General features: G+C 40.0%; 1 protein-coding gene across 3 annotated transcripts in view; it reads left to right on the forward strand.

Moving 5' to 3' along the window:
- The window catches only part of POLR3B (RNA polymerase III subunit B), a 103,856-nt gene that overhangs the window by 24,514 nt on the left and 53,505 nt on the right, over positions 1-25,837 (forward strand). For all 3 annotated transcript variants that reach the window (XM_042947601.1, XM_042947602.1, XM_042947603.1), the window contains exons 10-16: positions 1,230-1,352; positions 6,108-6,227; positions 8,777-8,911; positions 17,874-18,035; positions 20,725-20,925; positions 22,719-22,881; positions 24,056-24,209. In XM_042947601.1, the coding sequence (XP_042803535.1) occupies positions 1,230-1,352; positions 6,108-6,227; positions 8,777-8,911; positions 17,874-18,035; positions 20,725-20,925; positions 22,719-22,881; positions 24,056-24,209 (1,058 nt within the window). The remainder of the gene's footprint in view (positions 1-1,229; positions 1,353-6,107; positions 6,228-8,776; positions 8,912-17,873; positions 18,036-20,724; positions 20,926-22,718; positions 22,882-24,055; positions 24,210-25,837) is intronic.

A 25,837-nucleotide genomic window follows, 5' to 3' on the forward strand; every position in this document is an offset into this window, starting at 1 on the left:
GGACACAGCATATATTTAGCTCCCCGCCCCCCGAAAGCTTCGAACTTTCAGTAAGTTGACATCTGATCCTAAAGCATCCAGATGGAATTTCTGGATCAGAAATTGCTCAGAGTCAAACGGAGGGCTGTAGAATTTTGAATCTTCTTGTTACAGAAATGAAGAAACTGAGGTGGACAAGGTGACGGGACGGTAGTGGTTGTGAGGTCTGTCTTTGACCTTGCTTTCGGATGGACACCTGAGATCCCTTGACCTAGAGAGGTGCCCTCTCTGTTGTACTCCGGCGCGTGTTCTCGATGTTCCTTACTGGAACTTGAGATTCAGTTTTCCCTTTCTCCCTCGTGTGTGGAGAACTAGGAACCAGAGCATCGAATCCTCACTAGATAGTTATTCCTGGTTCTGTTTTCTCTGCATAGCTAAAGGAAGAATTTTAATGCAAACATAACTTTTCCCCTAACTTCTAAGAAGCAGATTCTTTCTCCGCCAAGAGAGGTGTAGTGAGATTATGCTCTATTTCTTGATGTGGCAGAATTCCAGGCAAGTGTGTGAAGGAGTGAGCCTTCGTGCCATATGGAATCTACAAAGACCTGTGCTGCCGGCTGCCACCTTGAAACACTTAAGAGAAGCGGGTTTCCTAAACCTCTTGAGTGTGTTTTTAGTGTTTTAAAAAACCTCTTTTTAAACTTGCGTAAAGGATAGCTTGATGTCTCCAGACTAGTGAGGTAAAACATCCTTTAAGAAAAATCCCTTTAGCCTAAATGTGAACGATTTGACAGTTCTCAGAAAAATTAGTCTTGTGACAAAATTAATTGGGGTTCTGTTTGTTTTCAGCAATGTGTATTTTCTGATTAGTGCCCTTTGGCTGTTTTGGGGTTTTTGTTTTTTGTTTTTGTTTTCAGTTTGTTTTTGTAATTGTGACCAGTGTCTCCACTATACCTTCCTACCTCCTTTTTTCATGATGAAACTCCTAGGCTATTTAAACATTTTAGAAGATGACACACATGCAAAAAGTGCTTGAGAATGTTTGTTTTCGTCTTCCGAATCAAAATTTCTGTTTTCAGGTTCTTCTGCAGCTTGTGCTATGGCTGCCAATGCCAGATGGCACCGTTTCTGAGAAAAGAGCTAGCTTTTGCTTAGAAGTAATACCCACAAACAATGCCGAATTAGCATAAGCAAATGTCAGTGAGTTAACACAAAGCCAACACTCTTTCTATCTTTTCTTTCCTTCCTAGGCCATGGGTGTGGAGAGTGACCAGGAAATTGTACAGATGATTGGAACAGAGGAGCACGTGATGGCTGCATTTGGGCCCAGTCTGGAAGAGTGCCAGAAAGCTCAGATTTTCACACAGATGCAGGTGTGTCTTTTCATGTCGTCCTTTGCTATGAAAGGGAATTGGAGATTTAATGCTGCCCATGGATAAAGCATCGGATGCAGTCACTTCTTGGGGTGTAGGTGTGGGAGGGTGTTGGGGAGGACCAGTAGAGAAGCTTCTTTGACTTGTGCTTTAGGAATTGGAAGAAGGAATTTGCCTTGACAGATTATCAGCCTGTGGTGTCTAACTTGGAAGGGGGATATGTGGCCAAGAGGCTTTTGTTCTGATATAATAGCAAGTGTGCTTTTTTCATTTATTTGCCCAAATGATTTATGATTTTGAACTACAACAACTCCAGTGTAGAAGGCTTTTTTTTCCCTCAGTTCTCCTCAATTTCCCTTTTATTCCCTACTTCCAGTTGCTTTCGGTGTCCAGTGTGGTCTGAATCCCTTTTTCTGAATTCCCAGTATCATCAGCAAGAAAATTCAAGATCAGAAACCCTTTACCAGGGTAGAGCTCTGTAGAGCCTTCATCGACCTGCTAAGGAATTCCTAGTTGGAACCTGGGGATTTTAGGACACAACACTCAAAGATGAAGACAGGGAGATATATATGCTAAACATAAGAAAATGAATTGTACTTCCTGCCCTGGTGACAGGGAGCCCTAATGCCCACATTTAGAATGTTTAGTCCCACATTTGTAAAGTAGTTTGTTCCATGTAAAGTGGTGGCCTTACTCATAGCCCTGGGAGGCAGGGATTCCCTGCTATCAAAGCACAACAGACTGTTCTTACATATCCATACGTACATTGTTCTGTGGGTTACTTTCAACAAGGTGTAAATTCCAGGCTGCTTTTTCCTTGTTACCGAGGATGCTTGTAGAGGTAGCATTTTCCCACTTACATCTGTTAGTGTGTGTTGATATTTCTTAGAGCCAGAAAAACATTCAAGAAGGTTGATCGTTGTATGTCAGTGTATATATAATCCCAAGGCACAAACCAGTAGGGATTGTTATTACTGCCTTCCTCTTTTTATGCAGTTAAGTAATAGCTCCAGTTATTGGGCAGGTGGCATCAGGAGAAGTTGTTTAGATCTAGGAGGTTCTATCTGTGGTCTTTATTGAAAACGAAATATTTAGTGTTCATGAATCTTTGTTTCCAACTGGAATTGTACTGTATAAGGGTTCCAAGAACATGAAGAGGAAACGTTAAGAAACACCCAGGAGTTGGCTCAATGTGGGGAGATACACTCTCTCCTTCAAAGCTACGAAATGCTGAGGAAGAGCAGTTTACCTTAATGGTAGTTCAGCGGATTCAGTGAGATCTGTGAACATTCATTTTATAACAGATAGCATCGTTGTTGCTCAAATAACCCTGTAACAGCATGGTGTGGCTTGTGTGAAAAGGCTAAATAGTGGGTTGAAAAATCATTTATTTTTTTTAAATAGGTGCTGACAGAAAGTGTTAGCTAACTGAATGAGAGAAGTTCAGTTAAAGGTGAGGGGAATATACAAACAGAGGGTGTAAGGTTGACATGGTTTGTACTCCGTGTGCTGGACTAGAACATTGATTAATTATTTGCAGCTAATAAGAGGCTATAGAGAAATGCATACTCCGAAATGGTTGGTAAGTTGAACACGAGTTCGGGCAGTGTGGCTATTTGTTGTTCTAAGTGAACGTGGAGCAGATCTGCGGTGTATTCTTCTATAATAGAACTTTTGACAACATGGCACTTAGTGGATTGCTAAACCACCTGCATTGTGTTTGTGTTTAATGCCTCCGCTCTCAGTCTCTCCTCCATTCCTTCTGCCCACAGAGCCTTTTGCTGGGCCTTGGTCACGGATGTTTTCGATCATCCTTGTCAAGGGCTGTGGTATAGAGAGGAGAAATTATTAGCCTTTTGGAGGATAGGATGCACTTGGGGGTGTCATCTTGGCCTAGTCATGACCAGACTGGGCTCTTACCCCAACCCTCACACTATGAACCCTTGGCAACATTATTAATTATTTTAGGGAAGAGCTGACTTTTGCTATATAGAAGGGATACTGGGCTCCCCTGTGTTCCTCTGTTTTTCCCTCAAAGTGAAGGATCTTTAGCCTCTTTCCCAAGGGAACTGGAAGACCAAAACTTAATGAGGACAGCTTAGTTTAGGGACGACTGAACTGCCTGTCTCTTGGCAGTTCCCACTGACCGTGGGCTTGCTTTCAGTAGTTACTCGGTCCCCACTTGCTGCTAGGTCCCTGCAGCAAGGCTTGGCACAGTCTTAGTTTATCATCTGCTCTAACGGATGTTTAACTGAGAAGATCTTGGGTCTGATGTCCCGATCTCACCACGGAGGGTCTGTTCAGTTCCTGGCCCTGAACCAGTCAGTAGGAATCAGAGAAAAAGATGACACAACGTCTAGTTGGAGAGACATACCCATAAATAATCAAATTACGGTGTGGTCTGAAGTGGAAAGAAAGCACTTAGTTCTTTATCCATAAGGAATTCAAGTAGAGAAAAAGGAGTAGGGTTAGGAAGGCTTCAGAGAGGAGGTGATACCTGAGCTAAGTTTTGAAGCACAGAAAAGAAATTTCCCAGACATTCAACTGGGGACAGGAAGTTCAAGATAAAGAATCAGGAATCCTAGCCCTCTCTTCTAACGGAAAGCCAATTTAAAAAAACAAACAAACAAAAAAGTGCGTTCATTTGTTGCTACAGAATAATAAGAACCACATCATCTTCTTCTTGAAGAACTTTTTATTATGGGAAAACCTCAACACATACAAAGTATACAGATTAGTGTTATGAATCATCATGTGCCCACCACACAGCTTTGATAATTACAAAACGCTTTGACATTCTTGTTTCATGTAAATGTCTACCTACTCCTCACCAGTTATTTGATTAGTTTTTAATACTTCATTTTTATATGTACATTTCAGCATACATAAATTCTAAGTCTTAATTGCACAATTGTGCATAATTTTTATCAGATGTAGAATATTTTTCCATTACCCTGGAACGTTCCTTCATGTCCCTTCTTAGCTACTTTTCACCTCTGTCCTCTGATTTTCTTCCCCACTGTTCTGATTTTTCACCACAGATTAATTTTGCCTGTTCTAGAACTTTATAGGTGAAATTATGCAGTATGTACTTTTCTGTGGCCAGTTTCTTTTGCTGAGCGTACTGGCTGATACTCATCCAAGTTGTTTTTATGTCATTTATCCACGCAGTTCCATTTTATTACTGAATAGCATTCCATTGTATGAATATACCACAGTTTATTTTTTCCTGTTGATGGGCACTTGGTTGTTTCACTCGGGATGAATAAAGCTGCTGTATGCATTCCTGTACAAGCCTTTGCCTGGACACTTCAGCATTTCTCTTGGATAAGTACCTACAAATAGGATTGTTGGATCAAAGAGCCATTGTGAATATAACTTTTTATAAAGTTGGAACTGCCACACCTCTTTCCCAAGCAGTTGTACCATTTTGCAGTCCCACCCCCCCGTGTGAGAGTTCCGATTGCTCCGCGTCCTCCCCAACATTTGGTCTTGTCAGTCCTTTTAATTTTAGCCATTCTACTAGGCGTTTAGTGGTGTCTGTACCATTGTGGTTTTAATATGCGTTTCCCTGATGACTACTGATGCTTAACACATTTTCATGGACTTACTGACTGACTTTCTGGGTGAAGTATGTTCAAATATGTTGCTCGTTTTCCTCGTTGAGTTGTCTTTTTAGTATTGAACTTAAAAGTCCTTTAAAAAACATTCTGGATATAAATCCCTTGACAGATTTATATATCATAACTTTTTTTTTTTGGTTTGACTTACAGTTATTGATTTCTGTCCTGTGTAAAGAAATTTCTCTTCCTCCAAGGGCAAGAATATAGTACTAGTATTTATGCTTATGTCTAAAATCCACTTAAACTAATAATTTTATTTGTTGTGAGGTAGAGGTCAGAGTTAATTTTTTACTTTGTAGCTGCTTAATTGCTTCAACACCATTTGTGGAAAAGATTTTCCCTTGTGGATTGAATTGCTTTGGTACTTTTGTCAAAAATCATCTGACCATGAAAGCATGGGTTTATTTCTGGATGTATTTTCTTCCATTGATCTATTTGTCGTTATGCCAGTATCACACTGCCTTGAGTACCATAGCTTTCTAATCAAAAGTAGGTAATGTAAATCTTCCAACTTTCCTTTTTCAAGAGCACTTTAGCTATTCTAGGTCTTTTGCATTTCCAAGTAAATTGTAGAATCAATAGATTTTTGGTCAGTTTGGAGAGAATTGTAACAGTAAGCCTTCTTAACACTATTAAACCCTCCCAGTCCATGAAAATGACATAACCCTCCATTTACTTAGGCTTTCTTTTCTCCCAGCAATGCTTTGTAGCTTTCAGGATAGAGGTCTTAACATGATGTGCTTCCTTTTTGAGGGAAAAGAAGCACAGCTCCAGAATGTTAACTGTGGACAGTGGTTCTCTCTGGGAGGAGGATTGGTGGCTGCTTCATATATGTAATGCATGTGTGTATATACGCATAATCTGTTCATTTGTATATTCTAAATTTCCTACAGTGATCATGTATCAATTTTGTAATAAGAAAACTATAAAATAAGGGAACCAGTGTATTGGACAGCATATAATGCTTTTTGTCATTGATCTGTGACAAATGTTGATTTTTGACTAAACCTCATGCAGCATTCTCTATAACCAGAATCCTTGTCTTTTTGCTTATAGTGTTATGTATGGGTTGGTGTTTAATAAATTTCCTCTAGTGGTGTCATTCAAACATCATTATATTCTGTTTTTATAGGCGTTAAAGTATATAGGGAACAAAGTAAGGAGGCAAAGGATGTGGGGAGGTGGACCAAAGAAGACCAAAATAGAGGAGGCAAGAGAACTCCTGGCTTCTACCATCCTGACGCACGTCCCAGTGAGTAGCACTGAACAAGTGTGAGCTGTGGTCATTGTGGGGTCCTTGTGTTGAAGAATTTTGAATTCAAGTTTACATTAGTTAAAATCTGGTTCTGTAAGAAAAGAGAGACTCTGAAAAGGACTGGACTGCCCCCATGGAAATAATCTCCCATTATCAATGGTTTATTTGTACTTTGGGAATGTTAGTTGTATTCCATCATTATCATCCTGTTTACTCTCTTGTGGTTCTTTTGATCTAAAATTACAGTTTTTTATATTCATACCTATATTAGTGCTGCTACTAGATTTCATGGTTTTGAAGGGCAGAGATGGTGTTAGATGTTTTTTTTTTTTTAATTTTCACATATGTTTCATACATATATATACACATACATATGTGTGTGTATTTATATATATGATATATATATCATATATATACATATACATATATATGATATATATATATATATATGTTTTTATTTATTTTTGAGAGAGAGACAGAATGTGAACGGGGAAGGGGCAAACAGAGGAGGAGACACAGAATCCGAAGCAGGCTCCAGGCTCTAGGCTCTGAGCTGTCAGCACAGAGCCTGACGTGGGGCTTGAACTTACGACCCATGAAATCATAACCTGAGCTGAAGTTGGACGCTTGACCAACTGAGCCACCCAGGAGCCCTAATGGTATTAGATGTTTTCAAATGAAGCAAGCTTATAGGGCCTTGCTTATTTATTCTTTTTATTGTAAAATACATAGCAAAATTTACCATCTTTAAGTATACAGTTCTGTGGCATTAAGTACATTCTCACCGTTGTGCTACCATCATAGATACTTTTTTAAAATACTAGATGGTTTATCTCCTAGACCTTGAATTTAATTTAATTTGATTTGGTTTTAAGTTTATTTATCTTGAGAGAGAGCATGCAAGTAGGCTTTGCGCTAATAGTGATATGGGGCTCAAACTCACGAACCGTGAGATCATGACCCGAGCTGAAATCAAGAGTTGGACACTTAACTGATTGAGCCAGCCAGGTGCCCCATAGACCATGAATTTTAGAGTTCACATTGTCCAGCCACCTTTACTTACAGTACAGATTCTCCAGTCCAGACAAGCTGGATGGTTTGTCTTGCCACCCAGCTGGTTAGTAGACAGAGAGCTAGAATCCATCTTTTGACCCTGGAACCTGTGCTTAATGCAGTTGACCCTTGAATAAGACGGGTTTAAACTGTATGGGTCTACAGAGAAAGACAGATACCATATGTTTTTACTCTTATGTGGATCCTGAGAAACTTAACAGGAACCCATGGGAGAGGGGAAGGGAAGGAAAAAAACAAAAAAAAAAGGTTAGAGTGGGAGAGAGCCAAAGCATAAGAGACTCTTAAAAAATGAAAACAAACTGAGGGCTGATGGGGGGTGGGAGGGAGGGAAGGGTGGGTGATGGGTATTGAAGAGCACATCTTTTGGGATGAGCACTGGGTGTTGTGTGGAAACCAATTTGATAATAAATTTCATATATTTAAAAAAAATAAAAAATAAAATAAACTGCATGGGTCCCCTTATATGTGTTGTTTTTTTCTTTCACTAAGTACAGTGCAGTACCATAAATATATTTTCTCTTCCTTAAGATTTTCTTAGTCACATTTTTTCCCCTCTTATTTTATTGTAAGAATACAGTATGTAACAATCAAAATATGTGTTGAATGTTGATGGTATCAATAAGGCTTCTGGTAAACAGTAGGCTATTAGTAGTTAAGTTTTGGGGGAGGTAAAATTTGTACATGGATTTTCAACTGTGCAAGGAGTCGATGCCCCACATGCCTATGTTGTTTAAAGGCCAGTTGTATTTACTTTTTATTAATTTACCATTAAACAGAGATTGGCCATGAGGGATGTGGGCCATGAGGGAGTAATCATTCCTCTCCATTTACTATAACGTTACCCTTTCTAAGTGATAGAATTATTTATTAGACATTCTTACTAACCAAATACTGTAGTCTGGCTTATAATGAGTGTATTGTTCATGTGTATTCACAAAAGATCTAATTCTAGGGTTACATACTCTCCCTTCAGGAACTGATCATAAAGGAAAGTCAAGGGATCTGTGGAAGTGGACAGTGATCACCGAAATACATTCAGATTGGATTTTCTTATTTTAAAACACCTTGTTGGCTAAATAATATACAGATCTCTGATTCTGCCATTTGTATGTGTTTTGATTAATTCAAAGAATTAGAAAATTCTTAATATCAAAACTAGGTCTCAATAGAATTTTAAATTCTGGATGACCATTTAAGTCAGGACAGCTACAGTGAGTGTCTCTGGCTCCCCACTGCTTTTCCAGGCAGCCTCTCTGTCTCCAGCAGAGACAGAGACAGTCTCTTGGACTGCCTCAGTGCCTCAGGACCCAGGGAAAGGAAGTGGTAACTGCGAGTCCATGGGCCAGCCCAGGGAGGGTGGTGGGCTCCACCTCTTTGAGGGAATGGCATGAAATGTACGGGGAAGGAAGGAAGGAGTTGATAGTGGCTAATGTGCATTGTCTCAGAAATTTTCTCTAACTCCTAAATTACAGGTTAAAGAATTCAATTTCCGAGCAAAATGTATCTACACTGCAGTGATGGTGCGAAGAGTGATTCTGGCCCAAGGAGATAACAAAGTGGACGACAGAGACTACTATGGTAACAAGCGATTGGAGTTGGCAGGACAGGTGATTTAATTACTTCATGTCAGCGGGCCTGAGCTTCAGGTGTAGGTGTGGGGTTCAAGGTTTTTCAAAGCATTAATGCTTACTCAGAATCCCAGTATTAAATAAAAACGAAGCCTCTCTGGCCGAGGTGAGGTATAAGGGCTTATTTCTCTACCTGCTCTCTCTTTCCCTGCCTCTCCTCTGGGGGATTCGTGAAAGTTTGCTCTGTAGCACAAAGTGTAGACTCTAGCGGGGTCCCTGATGATCTTGCCCCACTGTACCTTTCTAGCCCTGTCTCATGCCAAGGCAGTCCACTTACATCTTCCCAAACACTCCATGATGCTCTTTCATCCTTCCACACCTTTGTGTTCTGCCTTCTGCCTAAGTTGCCCCTCTCCCGTGTCCCTTTACCCTCCCCCAACTGAGGAGCTGCTATCCATTCTTCATTCTTGGAGTCACCCTCTTTGAAATCTTCTGTGAACCCCAGGAGAAGTTAGTTGCTCTGTCTTCCAAATGCCAAAGACACTTTGTTCAGGTCTTTATTTATATGCTAAAGTCTACATAATTCTTTACCTGCAGTCTTCTTCCCCCTGCCCTAGACAGTAAGCTCATTGGATACAAGAATACTTTATATTCATCTTTCTAATCCCCCTGTAAAGTGCTAGGCACCAGAGATGCATTGGTGAGTGACACTCTCTGACGCATCTGCTCTCAAGAGTGCATTTTGGTAGGGGAGACAGTGAACAAGTAAACAGCAAAGAAATGAGATGATATTAAACAGTCATATGTGTTTAAAGAAAACCCCCAAATAGGCTAATGTTAGAGAGTTGGGGTGTTGGTGGAGGAAAGGCATGTTACTTTAGTCAGCATGATTAGGAAAGATCTCTGAAAAAAGTGCTGTATTTTAAGCTGAGCCCTCAGACATGCCTCTGAGAATTGAATGAGAAGAAACCAGTCTCAGGCAACCTTGGGAACTGCATTCCAGCAATAGCCCTTTGCACATGTGCACAGCCCTGCACAGTTCCAGCACCAGGGGGCTGGAGGAGGATCAGGGCAGCTGGAGTACATGAGGCAGTGGGGCTGGGGGGGGTGGGGGCAGGGAGGGTGCAGAGGACATTGGAGAACTAGTCTGTGGGCCATGGAAGGGGTTTTGGATTTCGTTTTCCTTGTAGTGGGAAACCACTGGAGAATTATAATCACGGAAGTGACATGATCTGATTTTTATTTTAGAAAGCGCTGATATGGAAACGAACAGGCCAGGAATGAGCCAGTTAAGAGGCTGTGACAGTATTGCATGTGACAGATGTTGGTGGCTAGGATAACAGATACTACAACTAAAACTTTAAAAGTAGGATTAAAAAGTGATAGCAGTTTTAGGTTTTTGGAAGAAGGTTAGTGTCTGGACTACTGGGGAAGTTCTGTGTGGTTAATGGTTGATGCTAGCAGGTGGGTTTTCCGCCACCTTCAGATTGACCTCTGTTCAGGGTATCATGGGTATCCCCACCACCATCAGTCCCAATTTTTAGCTATTTAATTGGCAAAAATCATGCTGTTAAATGAGTTCATTAAAAAAATGTTGATTGTTTAGAAGCATAAGTAATGGAGTCAGGAGAGGAGAGACTATCCTGTTGCTTAAAAAATTAGAATTAAAAAGAGAGTTCCCGTGTGCAAGAAAACATTGCTTTATAAACAATGTAAAGACATAAAAGGCATTGTGTTGGCAAAAATGTGTAAAAACAATAGCTGCTAATTTCACACCCCATGGGATGAGGGAGTATAAATGTGCTTCAGCTTTAGATAACAGAGCTGGATCCACTGGCCAAGTGGGTTCACAGAGCTTTCCCTCCGTCTCTCTGCCACCAGAGGGCTGGCAGGCCAGCCGCCAGTAGAGGTGTTAGCAAAACCTACCGATTTCAGGCTTAATCTTTTCACCTACCTTTTCTTTTTCGGTAATGTGTTCATTATTTGCTGAGCATTACTCTATTCTTTGTCTGCAAATTTTTTGTTTCTAATGCAGCTTGCTTTGTATGGGTGAGATATGGAACGGCACCAAAAATCCGGCACCCTGGAAAGCCAGGGATTTCCACCCTGTGACAAAAGAATGCCGTCTTGACTTCAGAGATTGCCTAATCCCAGCTGTTCTGATAATGTAATTAAGGCTGCCTAATGTCTTTAATTTTGCAACCAGTTTGTGTGAAAAGGAGAATTTGGCACTCTGAAGGCTTAACACTAAATAGCAATCTCAAGACGCCTAATTAGAATTCTCTGACATTAAGCTAATTGGTGAAACTGTATTTCAGCAGCTTAACTTCTTTATTAATTTTTTTTAGCATTTTCATTGAAAATCAATTGATGAGCTGTCAGCATTTTTTCCTTAAATATAATTTGCTCTTTAGTGTTCCTGTCGCAAGCTGGCTGGAAGGCCTAATACTAGCAATGAAAGGTGTTGAATATTATCACCAGCGTTTCATCTCTTTTAATCATTTTACTCTTGACCTAAATAATGTGGCTTATTGTGTGACTTGGCCTTGTAGTTTCCTACTGCCCTGTGAACTGGAGAACGTAATTTCTCTTAACCAAAAATCTAGAGGGGGAGAAATTTAATGAGGCAGTAGTTCTGTGGAGTGTGCTCTTAATGTTTTACTTGTTTAGGACGAGAGGCGTTTCCTTGTGTTTGAATCAGGGGGCTATGGCGAATTCAGCTGGGATCCAAGAAACTTTGTCATAATTTGAGACACAAAAGTCTAAGTGTAAAGGACTAATTAAAATAGAGCTGAGCCTTTGTGGTTTAGGTTAAGGGCATTTGCTTCTGTTCAGGAGGCTTATTCAAGTTCCTTTTGCCAGTTTCCACAGGAAGTTGCTGCAATGGGCCTCTTCATCCTGCTCACCCCTCTGCACCTGCTTCCATTCCCATATTCTTTCCATGAGTGAAGCTGCTGGGTCTGAGTTGAAGAAAGGATTAAGCTCTCAGAGGAGGAAGTTTTCTTTTTAGAACACTTCTGACATGGTACATTCAAGTCCAAGGTCCTGGCTTTCCTCTCTGCAAAGTTGATTTTAGTAGAAAAGTGGAAGGACATGTCCTAACTTAAGGGGGAAAAGCATAAAATCACATTCCACTTTGGAAATTCTTCAGCAGTTAGTAGCTCGAGGAGAAAACTCATTTGCTTTGAATATCTTCTTCGTTATGAGTCCAGAAGCTACCTATGGGTTATAAACATTCAAGAATATAGTCAGTATGGAACTTGGATAATCTTTAGCTTACATGGTTTCGCTGAGTTCAGAATTCCCACTTCAGTAAATAGTGTATATATGATGCCCCCATGATATTACTTTAATGTTTTTTTAGGTGACTTAGATTACAAAGACATCAAGCTTTTTTCTTTCTCTGTAAAGGAAAAAAAAAATGCCTACAAAAGGGAGAAAAAGAAACTAACGCAATTAATTGTACAGAGGCACTTAAGTGTTTGTAGTATCTATTATATTTGATTGTTGAAGAAGCGTACCTGCTGTTTATTTGTAGTGAGCCACCAGTTTAGTTTCGGGAACTTTTTATAGATGGTATTCTGGTTATCTGTTGCTGTGTTGCATGCTATCCCAAAACTGTGGCTTAAATTAACAACCATTTCATTATACCTCACAGTTTTGTGGGTCAGGAATTCAGGCAGGATTTGGCTGTGTGATTCTTTTGTTTTACATGGTGTTGATGGAGGTCAGTTTGTGGTACTCTGCTGTAGGGTGTGGGAAGGGTGGAAGGCTGGTCTTGGCAGGGCCTGACCTTTCCAGTGTTGTGGCAATGGAGTGGCTCAGGGCTCCAAACGAATGTTTCCTGTGAACAAGACACAACCGGTACAGCCTTAATGACCTAGTCTTCAGCTTTGTTTATTTCTACCCGATTGGGAAAAATCGGTTACAACCTCCACCCAGATTTGGGGCAGTGGGAAGATTTGGGTCACACTTCTCAATGTGTAGTTCAGGGGTCACCCAGAGATTTGTAAGTTTACATACATAATTGGGGTTTCCTCCCTGTGGTTCTGTGATTTTCCCCTTTCCAGCTGTTGTGGTAGCACAGATCTTTTTCCTCTGGATCTTCAATCCAGTAAGACTTTGGGTCTCTCTCTGAGTATTAGCTTCTCAACGTAGCTTTGACCCTTCTTACCAATGTGGCCTCCCCTTAATTGAAAAGCCTTAACAACGGGAAATGCACCCAGTGCCATTCACTTTTGAGACATGTTGGCTTTCCTCCAGTTTCTGCCTGCTTTTAGACGCTCTTCAGTGGCCTCAGATAGTTTTGATATTTTGTCTGGAGTTTATAACTATTAGCAGATGAGCCCATCTGATAGGAGCTTCTCTACCAATTCTGGAAACAGAACTGTTCTTGTCTGTTCTTATGACTTCCTATTACATCCCATTGACTTGGTTTCTGTGGTTATACTATTTCAGATAGTTACCATGGCTTAATATCATTTAATATTTATTATGTAATTTTTAACATGAAAATTAAAATGTTACATAAAGTTTTGAAGGGTACAAATAAAATCAACACCCTCAGAGCCACTCTCTGACTTAATAATTCTTAATAATCAACCGTTAATACCATTCCGTTAACCGGTGTATTTCTTCCTTACTCTGTTTCTCTTTTCCCCTTGTCCTGAATTTTTGCACTTTTTTTTATTATATCCTCTGAATTTTTAATTTAAAAAATGTAATATATATTATTAAAGTATAAGTTTTGCTTATTTTTGAGTTTTATAAAAATAGATTCATACCATGTACCTTTTTCTGGAACATTTTCTTCATTCAGCATTGTTCTTAAGATCTGTATTGTTGGGTGTCACTGTACTTCCAGTTTTGTATTATATTCCATTGTATATGTGGAATATGATATGATATAGATGATAAATAACACTTTATCCATTCTACCAGTCAAGACCTTTGTATGATTTCCCTTTTTAAAAAATATTAACATTCATATTTATTTTTTCAGGTGCCCATATGCAAGAGTTTCTACAAATAAGATTGCCAAATCCTAGAGTCAAGTTAAATCTTCAGTTTAACTGGAGAATGTCAAACTAGTTTCCCAAGTATTTGTACGTTATACCGTATATGAGTTCCTGATCATCTCCATTCTATGCCTTAGTATCAAACTTTAAAATTTTTGTGGTATTAATTTGCATTTCCTTTATTACTAATGAGGTTGAGCCTCTTTTACATATGCTTATTGACCATTCCTGTTTTTCCCTCTTTGAAATGCTTTTTGGGTTGTTTGCATTTTCCTTATTGATTGAGAATTTATTTATTTATTTTTTGTAATTCTAGGTTTTGCTGGTGGTTTCCTCATGGTGACTTTCAACTCTATTTCTCTCCTTTAAATTTCTTTTAAACCAGGAATTAAATTGAAAGACTAGATCAAATTCAAGTTCTTTTTTATTTTTATTTTTTTGGCGAGAATGCCATTGTACAGTTTGCTGTTATATCCTATCAGGAAGAATATGACTAGTTGTATCTATATTTGGTGCCATGGGAATTGATCACTGGGAATTTGATCCCATGGTGCCATGAGAATTGATCATTGGGATCTTTCTCTCATGTGAGAGAGAGAAATTCCAGGCAAATATCCAGTATTTGGGACCCTGATTCATCTGTGAAGCTCCCCATCAACTTTTCTCCTGATGGTTTTATTTAACAGCTGATGATGATTATTCCATTATCCATTGTTTAATTAGGGCATGGAAAATAGTGATACTTTACTCTTTCTGCTTATTTTAGCTAGAATTTTTCAATAAAGAATACTTTTCAGTATCATCTCTTTGGTTTCCGAGACATAATTTATATGGAAAAGGCAGAATAAATGCTTGCTGGATTTTTTTTTTAGCCAGTTTACAGAGTATTAATTTAGCTCTCTAGTTACCTCCACAGATGAAGGGTTGTTTTTTTTTTTCTTTCTATCATCATAAACTTAGGAATTTTAACATTTTAATTTAAATGTTAGAATTACTGTCTCCGTTAAAAAAAATAATAAAAAGCCTGCTAGTTTTTGATTGAGATTGCATTTCAATTTATAGATTTGGGGGAGAATTGACATCTAAATACTGAGTCTTCTAATCCATGAACATAGTATATCTCTGCTATTGAGATTCTCTTAATGTCTCTCAGCTTTTTGTATACTAACCTTGTATCTTACAAGCTTGCTAAACTCATTGGTTCTAGTAGGTTTTTTTTTTTTTTAAGACTCTTTGGGATTTTTTTTATATGGACATACATGGTATCTGCAAGTAATAACAGTTTTCCTTTCCAACACTTACATATTTTTTTTCTTGCCCTAGTGTACTGAATGGTACCGCCAATACAGTGTTGAGTAGGAGTAGTAAGAATGGGTATTCTGTCCTCTTCCCCAATTTTATAAAGCAAAGCTTTCAGTTTCCTGCCCTTCCCAGTGATATCTGGCCCCTGCCATGTACGAGTGCAGAATCTTGACCCAGGCATGTTTCCTGCTCCTCTCCCAGGGAAAGATGGTTTGGCTTCTCCTCCTCTTTCCTCTGGCCTTGTACCTTTTCCTGGAATTGGTGACCAGAGGGTTTGCTGGCCTCCCTCCAGCGGTAGAATGCTGTTGCTTGTTACTAGATGTAAGACTTAGGGTGGGAGCAGGGGGGCTTTCCTCTCCACTGTTAGGGACAGATGACTTTTGCTTCTGTCCTTCTCTCCGTGCAGGTCACCTTTGCCCGGAACTATTGGTTTCCTGACTTCTCCAGTGACTTAAAGATTTTGCTTCATGTGAGAGAAAGTCCAGGGAAATCAGGTTTTATTGCTTGTTCCAGTGAAGGAGTCTTTCTCAGGTCTTTTGCTTTACTTCAGTCTTCCATGAGCACTCCACAGCCAAGAACTTGGGGGTATGGATCCTCTTGTAGGTCTGAGGCTCAGAAGGCATCTAAGCTTCCATGGTAGCCCACATTTGGCTTGTAAGAAGTCCTTAAAATTTTGACTGATTTCTTCTTCTGTGGCAGACTTCATCTCTGTCATGTGTCCCATCTCCCTTGGGAGAGACTGTTACCCTTTGTATTCAGCTCACCTGGGTGCCTTGCAGCCTTACCTCTCTGTTGAACCCCAGAAATGTATGACTTTGTAGTTGATTTATCTGTTTTTGTTATTAGAGTGGAAAGGATGTTGTCGTGTGACTTTCTGCATCCTACTGGATGTGGAATTTGCAAACTTTCTTAAGCTCTCTACTCCCTCCAAATCCTAGCTTTCCTTCCACCTCTGCTATTCATCTCTTTCATGAAATCATTCATTAATCCTGTTTTCCAATAATCTTACATAAGGGATTAAACACTTTTTTTTTTTCTAGCATTGGCTGAACTGTGTCGTTTCGGACTTTACTTTGGTCTCTATTGCCTTTACATCCTTCTCTGCTTATGTAGACTTATGCCCAGACCATTGGTCTGATGATTGGTGTGAGTCTGTGGTCCAGTTTTCACTGGTCTGGAGAGGAATGAGTAAAGATGGATGATGTGAGTTTTATGAAACAAATTGTATTTACTTTTTTGTGTTTTTCTCTTGAGATTATTTGCTCTGCCATTTTTTGATGTTAAAATGTGTTTTTGAAAATGAGATGATGTCAGTACATGGGTGTTTTTTATTTTATAACCTTTTTATTGAGAAACATTACAGACAGAAAAATGCATAAAACATAAATTTCAGCTTAATAAATTGTTGTAAAACAAATAGCTTTGTAAATAACACTCAGATTGAAAAATAAAATTTCAACACTTTAGAAGGTCCCCACCCCCAACATATCCCTATTTGATTGAAATCCTCCCCCTCCAAGGTAAGACCCTTAGCCTCATTTTTATGGTATTCACATCCTTGCTTTTCTGTAGAGTTTGGCCATCAAATTCTAGTTCAATTTTTGCTGGTTTTGAACTTTATGTAATGGAATCATACTATATATATATATATATATATACACACATATACAGTTTATATATACATATACATATATATATACATATACAGTGTATAATACAGTGTGTATATATATATATATATATACATATATATATACACACACACACACATATATATATATATATGTGGCTTCTTTCACTCAGTACTATGCTTTTAGGATCCAACCATGACTTTGTGGTTATTTTTTGTTCATTTTCATTGCTCTATAGTGTTCCATTATTTCGAGTATGCTGCAATTTGTCCAACTACATTATTACTTGTTTGACTTCAAGTTTATAGCTCATACAAATAATGCTGTGAATATCTCCTGTACTGATGCACATTTTTGTAGGGCTGTGGTTCTCAAGGTGCCCTTCCCCCACCAGCAGCTCCGGCATCTCCTGGGAACTTGTTAGAAATGCAAATTCTTGGACCTATTGAATTAGAAACTGTAGGGGTGGGGCCAGCAATTTGTGTTTTAACAATCCCTGAGCGTGATTACCATGCATGCAGAAGTTTGAGAAGCACTGCTGTGGGGTGTACCTGGGGAGGAACTGAGGGGGCTTAGGGAAGACTAGATTAATGAATGGCAAACTGTCCTCCAAGTAGTTGTAGCAATTTACATTTTTACCAGGGATATAGGAGAGGTCCAAAAGGCACCACATTTTTTGGTGTTGTGAGACTTTTTAATGGTAATTCTTCTCTGCCACTCCCCTTTTGGGTTTTAATTATCTTTATCTGTAAAATTAAAACTTAGGTCACTGGTCAGTGAAATCTAAAAGTCTGGAAGTGACTGGTCTAAATGAAATATATTTGAGTACAGAAATTTTGTCATCATTTTTGCTTTACTCCCAGTGCCTAGCATAGGGATAAGCGCATAGAAAAGTACATATTTATCCAGTTGAATTTTAAAATATTTTTTCATTGTTCAGCAGTTTCTCTGTCTCTTTTTTAAAAACAGTTTAATAAGGGCCTAAAGTTTATCATACAGACTAGTAATGCATTTTGAAAGTTCACTGTATACTTTTTTTTTTCTTTTTAGCTTTTATCACTTCTTTTTGAAGATTTGTTCAAAAAATTTAATTCTGAAATGAAGAAGATTGCAGACCAGGTGATTCCTAAGCAAAGAGCTGCCCAGTTCGATGTTGTGAAACACATGCGTCAGGACCAGATCACCAATGGCATGGTGAATGCCATTTCCACCGTAAGTCTCCACGCATTTGTTGAGGCTTTTGTAACTTATTTATACCTCTGTTCAGTGGAATGGAAACTGAAAGTACTTTGGGAATGTAGGTGAAAAAATAACGTTTCTATTTGGAGGATGTTTACAAATCACACATTTTTGACCTTGAAAGACAGTCCATAGTTTAAATGTTATCACTAGGAATCTTGTTACTCTGTAACTTTATTGCCAAATTATAGTCTATGTTCTATAAGGCCGTAAGAAAATAGACTCTTACATAGAGGAAAAATCTTTTAGTTTAACTGAGAATAGCCCTTCTTTTAAAGGATACTTCTTCCCCTTGTTTTCTGTAATAAAACTGATACATTGCAAGTAGGTTTATTAATGACAGTTTTTGTCCAAAACAATACAAAATGTTTCATTTCATTGTAGGTTTATGTTCCTCGTAGGGCTAATCAGCTGTTCCTCATGTGAGTGATGAATTCAGGCCTCGGCAGCTGCTGTGTATTCAGGGCCCCTGGCTGTTCATAAAGGGTTATCAGATAGGTTTTTGCTCCCTTTCTTAAAGCATAACAACTATAGGTCTATCTGATGAAGTCTAGTTGTGTTTTGTATGCCAGACATAAAATTAGTTTTATAGATGGGAGTTTGCCCCGACAAAAGGATAATGTGCTAGAACACGTCGATTCCCTTAACAATGACAGAATTAGTGGCAGACTTGCTTCACTTCTTGTCTTTAGAAACTAGCAGGCGGGTCTGTGTGAACTGTCCTTGCCGTGACAGCTACCTCTAACTTGACACGAACTGGGCCTTTGTGCCTATTTAGGCACATTAAACTCTTGTGGCCCGAACTTGTGTGAAAGTAGCTCCCTGGACATTTGAAGAGAAGCCTCCAAAGAGCACTTGAACGCACATCAGTTAGAATTACTTTTCCTCGCTTTCTGACCCATGATTTTCAGGTCCTGATAGCTTTATGGAGTAGTTCTTTTACCCCTTAGGGACACGGCTCTACCTCCCAGAGATAGCCTGCTTATTTGAAAAGGCCTTGTTGTAGGTGTACCCCAGTCTGTAGGCAGCCAGAAAAACTTGTGTTCTCTTCCTAAATTCTGTGTTACTGTAAGTAGAATATTTGCAACAAATACGTTTTCTCAGAAGAGCAATTTTTAGTCTCCTTGTCTGTTTCTCTCCTCTCCCTTCTTGTAATACTCACGCAGAAGACTAGAACAAACCCTCTTGTTGGACACCTTGGCTTCACTTCCCATCTACTTCCCGTTTGCCAGCAGCTGCTGCCTTATTTTAGCTCTGTGTGGAATATTTATTTACCTTCCTCACACCTACTCTCTGGGCATCAGTCCATTTGCTAGTTTACCCTCATTCAGAGCAGAAAAGGAGTTCACTGACGAAGCAATGCAAAAACTTGTGGAATAAATGTGTTTGCTCTGTTTCTTTGCTTTGTAAAATGTACAGAGCTTCTTCCTAGAATTTAACTCTTTTCCATGTTACCAAGAACTCAAAGTTTCTGCAGTGATAGATCTTTATTGTAATGATGATTAAACGTTAGTTCGTGAGGGAACTGCCCCAGAGTCACACATTTGAATTCAAACAGATCACCTTATCTCCTTCTGAAACTCTAGCAGTTTTTCTCCGTTAGAGTTTTTAGCTTGGGATCTGTGAGCCCCCCTGTAAGTGAAATGTTTTAAAATTTTGTGTTCATGGTCCTACATGCATTTTTCCCAAGAGAACAGACACAGCTTTCATCAGATTCTCAAAAGAAAAATGAAGACTCACCATTTAGCAGATGTAGTCCTTTCTTTTGACTCAGATTATTGAATCAGTGATTTTTTGACATTTTCTACTTTACTTTTCTATGCATACTCTTTTCTACTGCTAGTTCATGTTACCATGAATTGAAAATTTAATTATTGCTAACCTTCATCTTTAAATTATCTTTCAGAATATTTAATGTATATGTTTATTTGCTACAACTATAAGGTGATAGATTTAATATGATTCAGTATATTGAATGCAAAGGAGATAAACTAAATTTAATGTTGAAGATTTATTTCCTGTGAATCTATTTTAAAATTGACATGACAGCCGCAGAGGATACATAATATTTCTTCATATGAATATATATGCAGTTTTTAGCCTTGATTAAGAAGCTTACAGTTTATTCATTATCCCTGATAACTGCTATTGGAGTCATTTTTCTGGTCCTTTTCTATTAGTATATTTTCCTCTAATTAAGACAGATTTTGGAAGACATCCAAATAATGACACATTCCAACATGAAATTATCTCTTTGAGCTTCCAGCTACTTTTACCTTAAAATATGTGTAGAAATTGCTAGTGTTCTGTTAATTAGCTTATTGCTTCCAGTGGAAGTCTCTGGTTGAACTGGCTTGCCAGGATATAATTAGTTCTTCAGACAATAACTGCTATGACATGGTAAGGCTGATACATCACAGCATTCTGGCCTGGTTGCTAGACATAGGTGATATTCATTAAATCCCTAGAGAAATCCTAGGGAGTGACCAGGCTAAATTTTCATTTCAGTTGTGATATTTTGATTCTTGAATATGCACTGTGGCTCTCATTTCACAAATAGTTCCTGTGATGAACTTCTTAGAGGGGCTGGAAAGTGTCAGGCAACATACAAACAGATCAGGGGTGGTCTTAGGTCTTTTTATATATTTATTTTCCTCTACAGGGAAATTGGTCCCTAAAGAGATTTAAAATGGACCGCCAGGGTGTGACTCAAGTGCTGTCTCGCTTGTCGTATATATCTGCACTGGGCATGATGACAAGAATCTCTTCTCAGTTTGAAAAAACAAGAAAAGTGAGTGGTCCTCGATCCCTTCAGCCATCTCAGTGGGGAATGCTCTGTCCTTCGGACACTCCTGAAGGAGAGGTAAGGGACCTAATGAGTCTCTGCTGTGTCAGAGGTAATATCTGTTGGTGGTGTTCTAATTCTGCCCCTGTCCCCCCCCAGGCCATATCCTTTTTTTGGGTCAGTCACTCTCTGGCAGAGAAAAAATTGATGCAGCCTGTCAGGACGACATCAGTGTCATTCCAAAACCAGTACCTACAGAGGCATTCGATTTAGTACCTCACCTAAATAGAAATATGATCCCAATTTTCTTGTTTTAGCTTATCCCAAGAATCAAACCATGCAATGAAGAAGGGATGAGAATGTGAGGGAAAATTGGGAGGCCCATCATCTTTGTTCACGAGGATCTCTTTTTATAAACAACTCCTTATTTTCCTTAGGTGTGCTTGGCGGGCATCAGGTTTTTGCCAGGGCAGCCAACAGGGAGCACAGAACCAAGCAGCTTAAATAGGTTTGCTCCCCCAGCATCACCATTTCTACATCACGGCCCTTTGTCCTTCATGCTGACCATTGTTGGTTTTACCCGATTCTGTTCGTTGTGAACTGTGAGTTTCCGGAGGAAGGAATCTTGATAGGTTCACATTCTACCACGAGTTCCTAGCACAGAGCCTCGTCCACGGTAGAGGCCCCTTAGATATATGCTGAATGAATAAGTACATTAGTTATGACATGTAAAAGATGTAAGTTCCAAAGAGTAGGAATTTGTTATGACTTGGGAGAGGTGAAAATAGAAGGCCAGGCAGAGTTACAATTTTTTAGAAAATTATCATTCGTCTCCTAATTTATCTTAAACCCTATGGAAATGCACACTACAATTATGCAGCTTGTCACATTTGCATAACTTCTACTTCTTGAGCTTTGGAGCACTGAATTTCCCGGAGATGGCTTCAGCTAACTTGTGCATCACTGTAGCAGATGGTTTTGAAGAATGGAAGACAATCTTTACATGTCCCATGTCTCAACTGTTCTTTTTTTTTTTTCTTACTTGCTGTGTTATGTCCTTGTTCATATTTCATCTTAGATTTTTGGGGGGTTGTGTAAAAATTCAAAAATATTTTATTTACTTTTCATTTTGAAGAAACTTCAGATGTACACAAAAGTTGCAAAATTGGTACAAAGAATTTCCATAACCCCTCACCTAGATTGTTCAGTTATCAGCCTGATGAAATTAAAATTGATAACAGTATTGTAATCTATAGATTACAGAATACATTACAGATTATAGAATCTATACCTTATTCAAATCTTGCCACTCATCCCACCAATGTCTTTTTGCTGACCCAGGATCACTCACTGCTTTCGGTTACCATGTCTCCTTAATCTCTACTCTGGAGCATTTCTTGGGTCTTGTCTTTGCCTTTTATGACCAAGAAGCTTCTCATGAACCATGAGATCATGACCTGAGCCAAAATCAAGAGTTCGATGCTTAGCCCACTAAGTCACCCGGGTGCCCCATCCTTTACTGTTTTTAGTGTCCTCTTAATGACTGACGTTCCGTTGTCTGGGAATAACAACTTATGTAGTCAGCTTTTTTTGAGGATGCATTAAACGATGCCATCATTTTTTGCCATTTTAAATAGTACTACGCTGACCACTTCTGTGGCTAAATCTAGGTTTATGTCCTTGCTTATTACTTTAGGGTAAATTCCTCTGGATATACGTTTTTAAGTCTTTTGTATCATCCCCAAAGTGTCCCCTACAAGGCTGTACTGCTTTATGTTGCTGCCAGCAAAGCGGTGAGCTATTTTCAGACACAAACGGTACTTTGTATTACTAATGGTCATTCTTAGAAATGACTGTCTTTTGCTTTTTAGGCATGTGGTTTGGTTAAAAACTTGGCCCTTATGACACACATCACAACTGACATGGAAGATGGACCCATTGTTAAATTAGCCAGTAACCTGGGAGTAGAAGACGTGAATTTATTATGTGGGGAAGAGCTCTCTTATCCAAATGTGTTTCTTGTCTTCCTCAATGGTGAGTATATCACAGATACCTGTTGATCCTGATCAGTCTCTGGGTGGGGAGTAGGAGGGAAGCCATTATTATCCAGGTATTTAAAGGACAAAGGTACTTCAATTCTGGGCCCAGGGGCCTTAATTTAAAGGTAGAAAAATGGTAACAGAAGCAGTCTAACCCACTGGCTGGGGCATCAGGTGCTGAGGATCCCAGGCCAGAGCTAAAGGTAACGTTGCAGACACTGGCTGCGTCCTGCCCTTCCACAGATAACTGCTAGGCCAAAGTGGAAAAGGCTCAACATGGCCTTTAAGTTGAAGGCCTTGAACTCTTTAAGTTCAAGTTAAATATGTGAGACATTCTGCAGAAACAGATCAGCCCTGACAGCACGTTGACTTCTATTCAGCCACTCGGTGATGGATTGTCAGCAGCCTGTCGCGAGAGGTCCCTTTTTTTCTGCTCGTGTTCCATTTGCTTCTTTCATCCCCTCTGAGTCCTCCAGAGCCTTGGCAGCAAGCGTGCCTCATCCTTGTGATTTGGTGGTCTGGGTACCTGTCCCGCCACACATCCTGCAGGCTTGTCCTGACCGCCTAGCTCCCGTGCTGTTCTCCTTTTTCCTTCTGTTCAGGGGGCATTAGTCCTTCACTGTGTGGGCAGGTGAGAAGCAAAACAGGGCTGTTCAGTACATCCCAGCGACCGACACCGAGAGAGCTCTTCCTCTGCAATGTCGCCCGGGACCTCTCTGCATCCTCACGCTGACCCCGGGGTGCAGAGTCCATCCTCCTCATTGCACAGATGACGATGATGGAAGAGTGGTTAGTAGGAGCCGGGCAGAGCTCGAAGCGCTTTACGTAGGATCAGGTTCACATTACTTAATCCTCACATCAACCCTTTGGAAGGGATAGAGCCAGTGTTCAAACCCAGGGAGTCTGGACCTCGAATTCATGCCCTCAGCGTGGTGCTGACCAGTGAGGAAAAGGAGGCTAACTTTTGCTACTTCAGCAGGCACGGGGCAGGGCTGCCCTGAACTGCTCGGCTGTGCTGCTTTCCTACAGCCTGTGGACCGGCTGCCTGAGTCAGTAACTGAATTTTCAAATGACTACTCAGTGCTGCTTATCGTCTTTATCAGGTAGATATTTTAAACCAGTATAGATCTGTTTTTCTGCCTGTTGTAAATTTTTCTCTTTCTGCTTAGGTAACATCCTGGGTGTCATTCGGGACCACAAGAAGCTAGTGAACACGTTTCGACTGATGCGAAGAGCAGGATATGTCAATGAATTTGTTTCCATCTCAACAAATCTCACGGATCGATGTGTCTATATTTCCTCTGATGGGGGAAGGCTGTGCAGGTATAAGTTGCTAAAAAGAGTTTTTTTAGTTTACTTCTGAAAGAAATACACTTGTTTTTGTTTTTGAATCCACTTCAACCTGTTTCATTGTTGAGATAAACTTAATTCAGTTAGCAGACCCCTCATGAATATGCATCTGGGTACTGAGGATTCAAAGATTAACAGGAATCTGTCTCTGCCCTCAGAGAGCTCAGTCTGTGGGCAAAGGCAGAAATAAGTACTAATAACAACCAACCACACTAATAATAATGCTAGCTCGCTGTTACTTAGCATTTTATTAGATACACTATGTGTAAGGCTTTAACTACATTCCGCCCTGTGGGTTGGATTATTGTTTTTTTTTTTTTTTAATTTTTTTTTTTTAACATTTATTTATTTTTGAGACAGAGAGAGACAGAGCATGAAGGAGGGAGGGTCAGAGAAAGGAAGACACAGAATCCGAAACAGGCTCCAGGCTCTGAGCTGTCAGCACAGAGCCCCATGCAGGGCTCGAACTCACGGACCGTGAGATCATGACCTGAGCTGAAGTCAGCCGCTCAACCGACTGAGCCACCCAGGCGCCCCAAATATTGTTTTCATTTAACCAATGAGGAACTGAGTTTTAGGGAGAGTAGATAACTTACCCAAAGCTAGATGGTGGCGGGGTCTGTTTTTCACTTGAAAGTCCTCACAATTCATTTGACTCCAACAATCATGATTTTTACCCACTGTATTCTGTTGCTATGAACTGAACTTTAAAGGATGAGTGGGATTGTGTTCCTTGGATGAAGGAGGAAAGGAGAAATGCTGAGAAATGGCAAGAATAAAAAACGTGGAGGCCTGAGGAAGTAGCATTAGGCCCAGTAGAAAGTAGGTGTCTTAAGTCATTCAGTACATCTTAAGGGCCTGTTCTTCACGGGTACTGGCCAGGAGGTGGGGGCACAAAGACGACTATGACAGGGTATCCGGTCTTTGGGGGATATTTGGGGACATCAGCTGAGGATGTTACCTTATTCATAAGCCTCTGTGTTTTACTGTGGCCCTTCATTGTGGACCTCAGGTAGTGTTAGGGCACAAGTTAGTGAGCCAGCAACGGTTGGAGTGGTGAGAAGGGCTTGGGCTTTGAAGTCTGTCACAGCTGAGACTGGGCTGCCATTGTCTGTCCAGCATCCAACTTCTTCCAGTTACCCTCCTCATTTTCCTTTGGAGACTGCTCCTCCCTCTTCTTGGGATGGTCTGTCAGGTACCCTCTCCTGCGCAGCCACAGGTCAGGCACATGACCCAGGTAGACCAGTCACACTCTCTCCTCAGAGGATTTGGATCTCAGATAGAATAGCTCAAGGAAGAAGTGGTTGGAACTGATTCATCCTGATGGCAACACATGCAAGAGACTGCCTGTTACTCCTTCCGTCCTGGATCCTTAGGGTCCGTCGTGAGGCTGGGCATTTCACCATTTTTCCCCCTAATTTTAGAGCATGAGTGAGGGAGAGAAGGGCAGAAGGGGAGAAAGGGAAAGAGAAAGAGAGAGTATATATCTTAAGCAGGCTCCATGCTCAGTGTGGAGCCTGACATGGGGCTCAATCCCATGACCCTGGGATCACTACCTGAGTCAAAATCCAGAGTCGGACACTCAAACAACTGAGCCACCC

Source organism: Panthera leo, chromosome B4 (assembly GCF_018350215.1).
Source record: "Panthera leo isolate Ple1 chromosome B4, P.leo_Ple1_pat1.1, whole genome shotgun sequence".
Lineage (NCBI taxonomy): Eukaryota > Metazoa > Chordata > Mammalia > Carnivora > Felidae > Panthera > Panthera leo.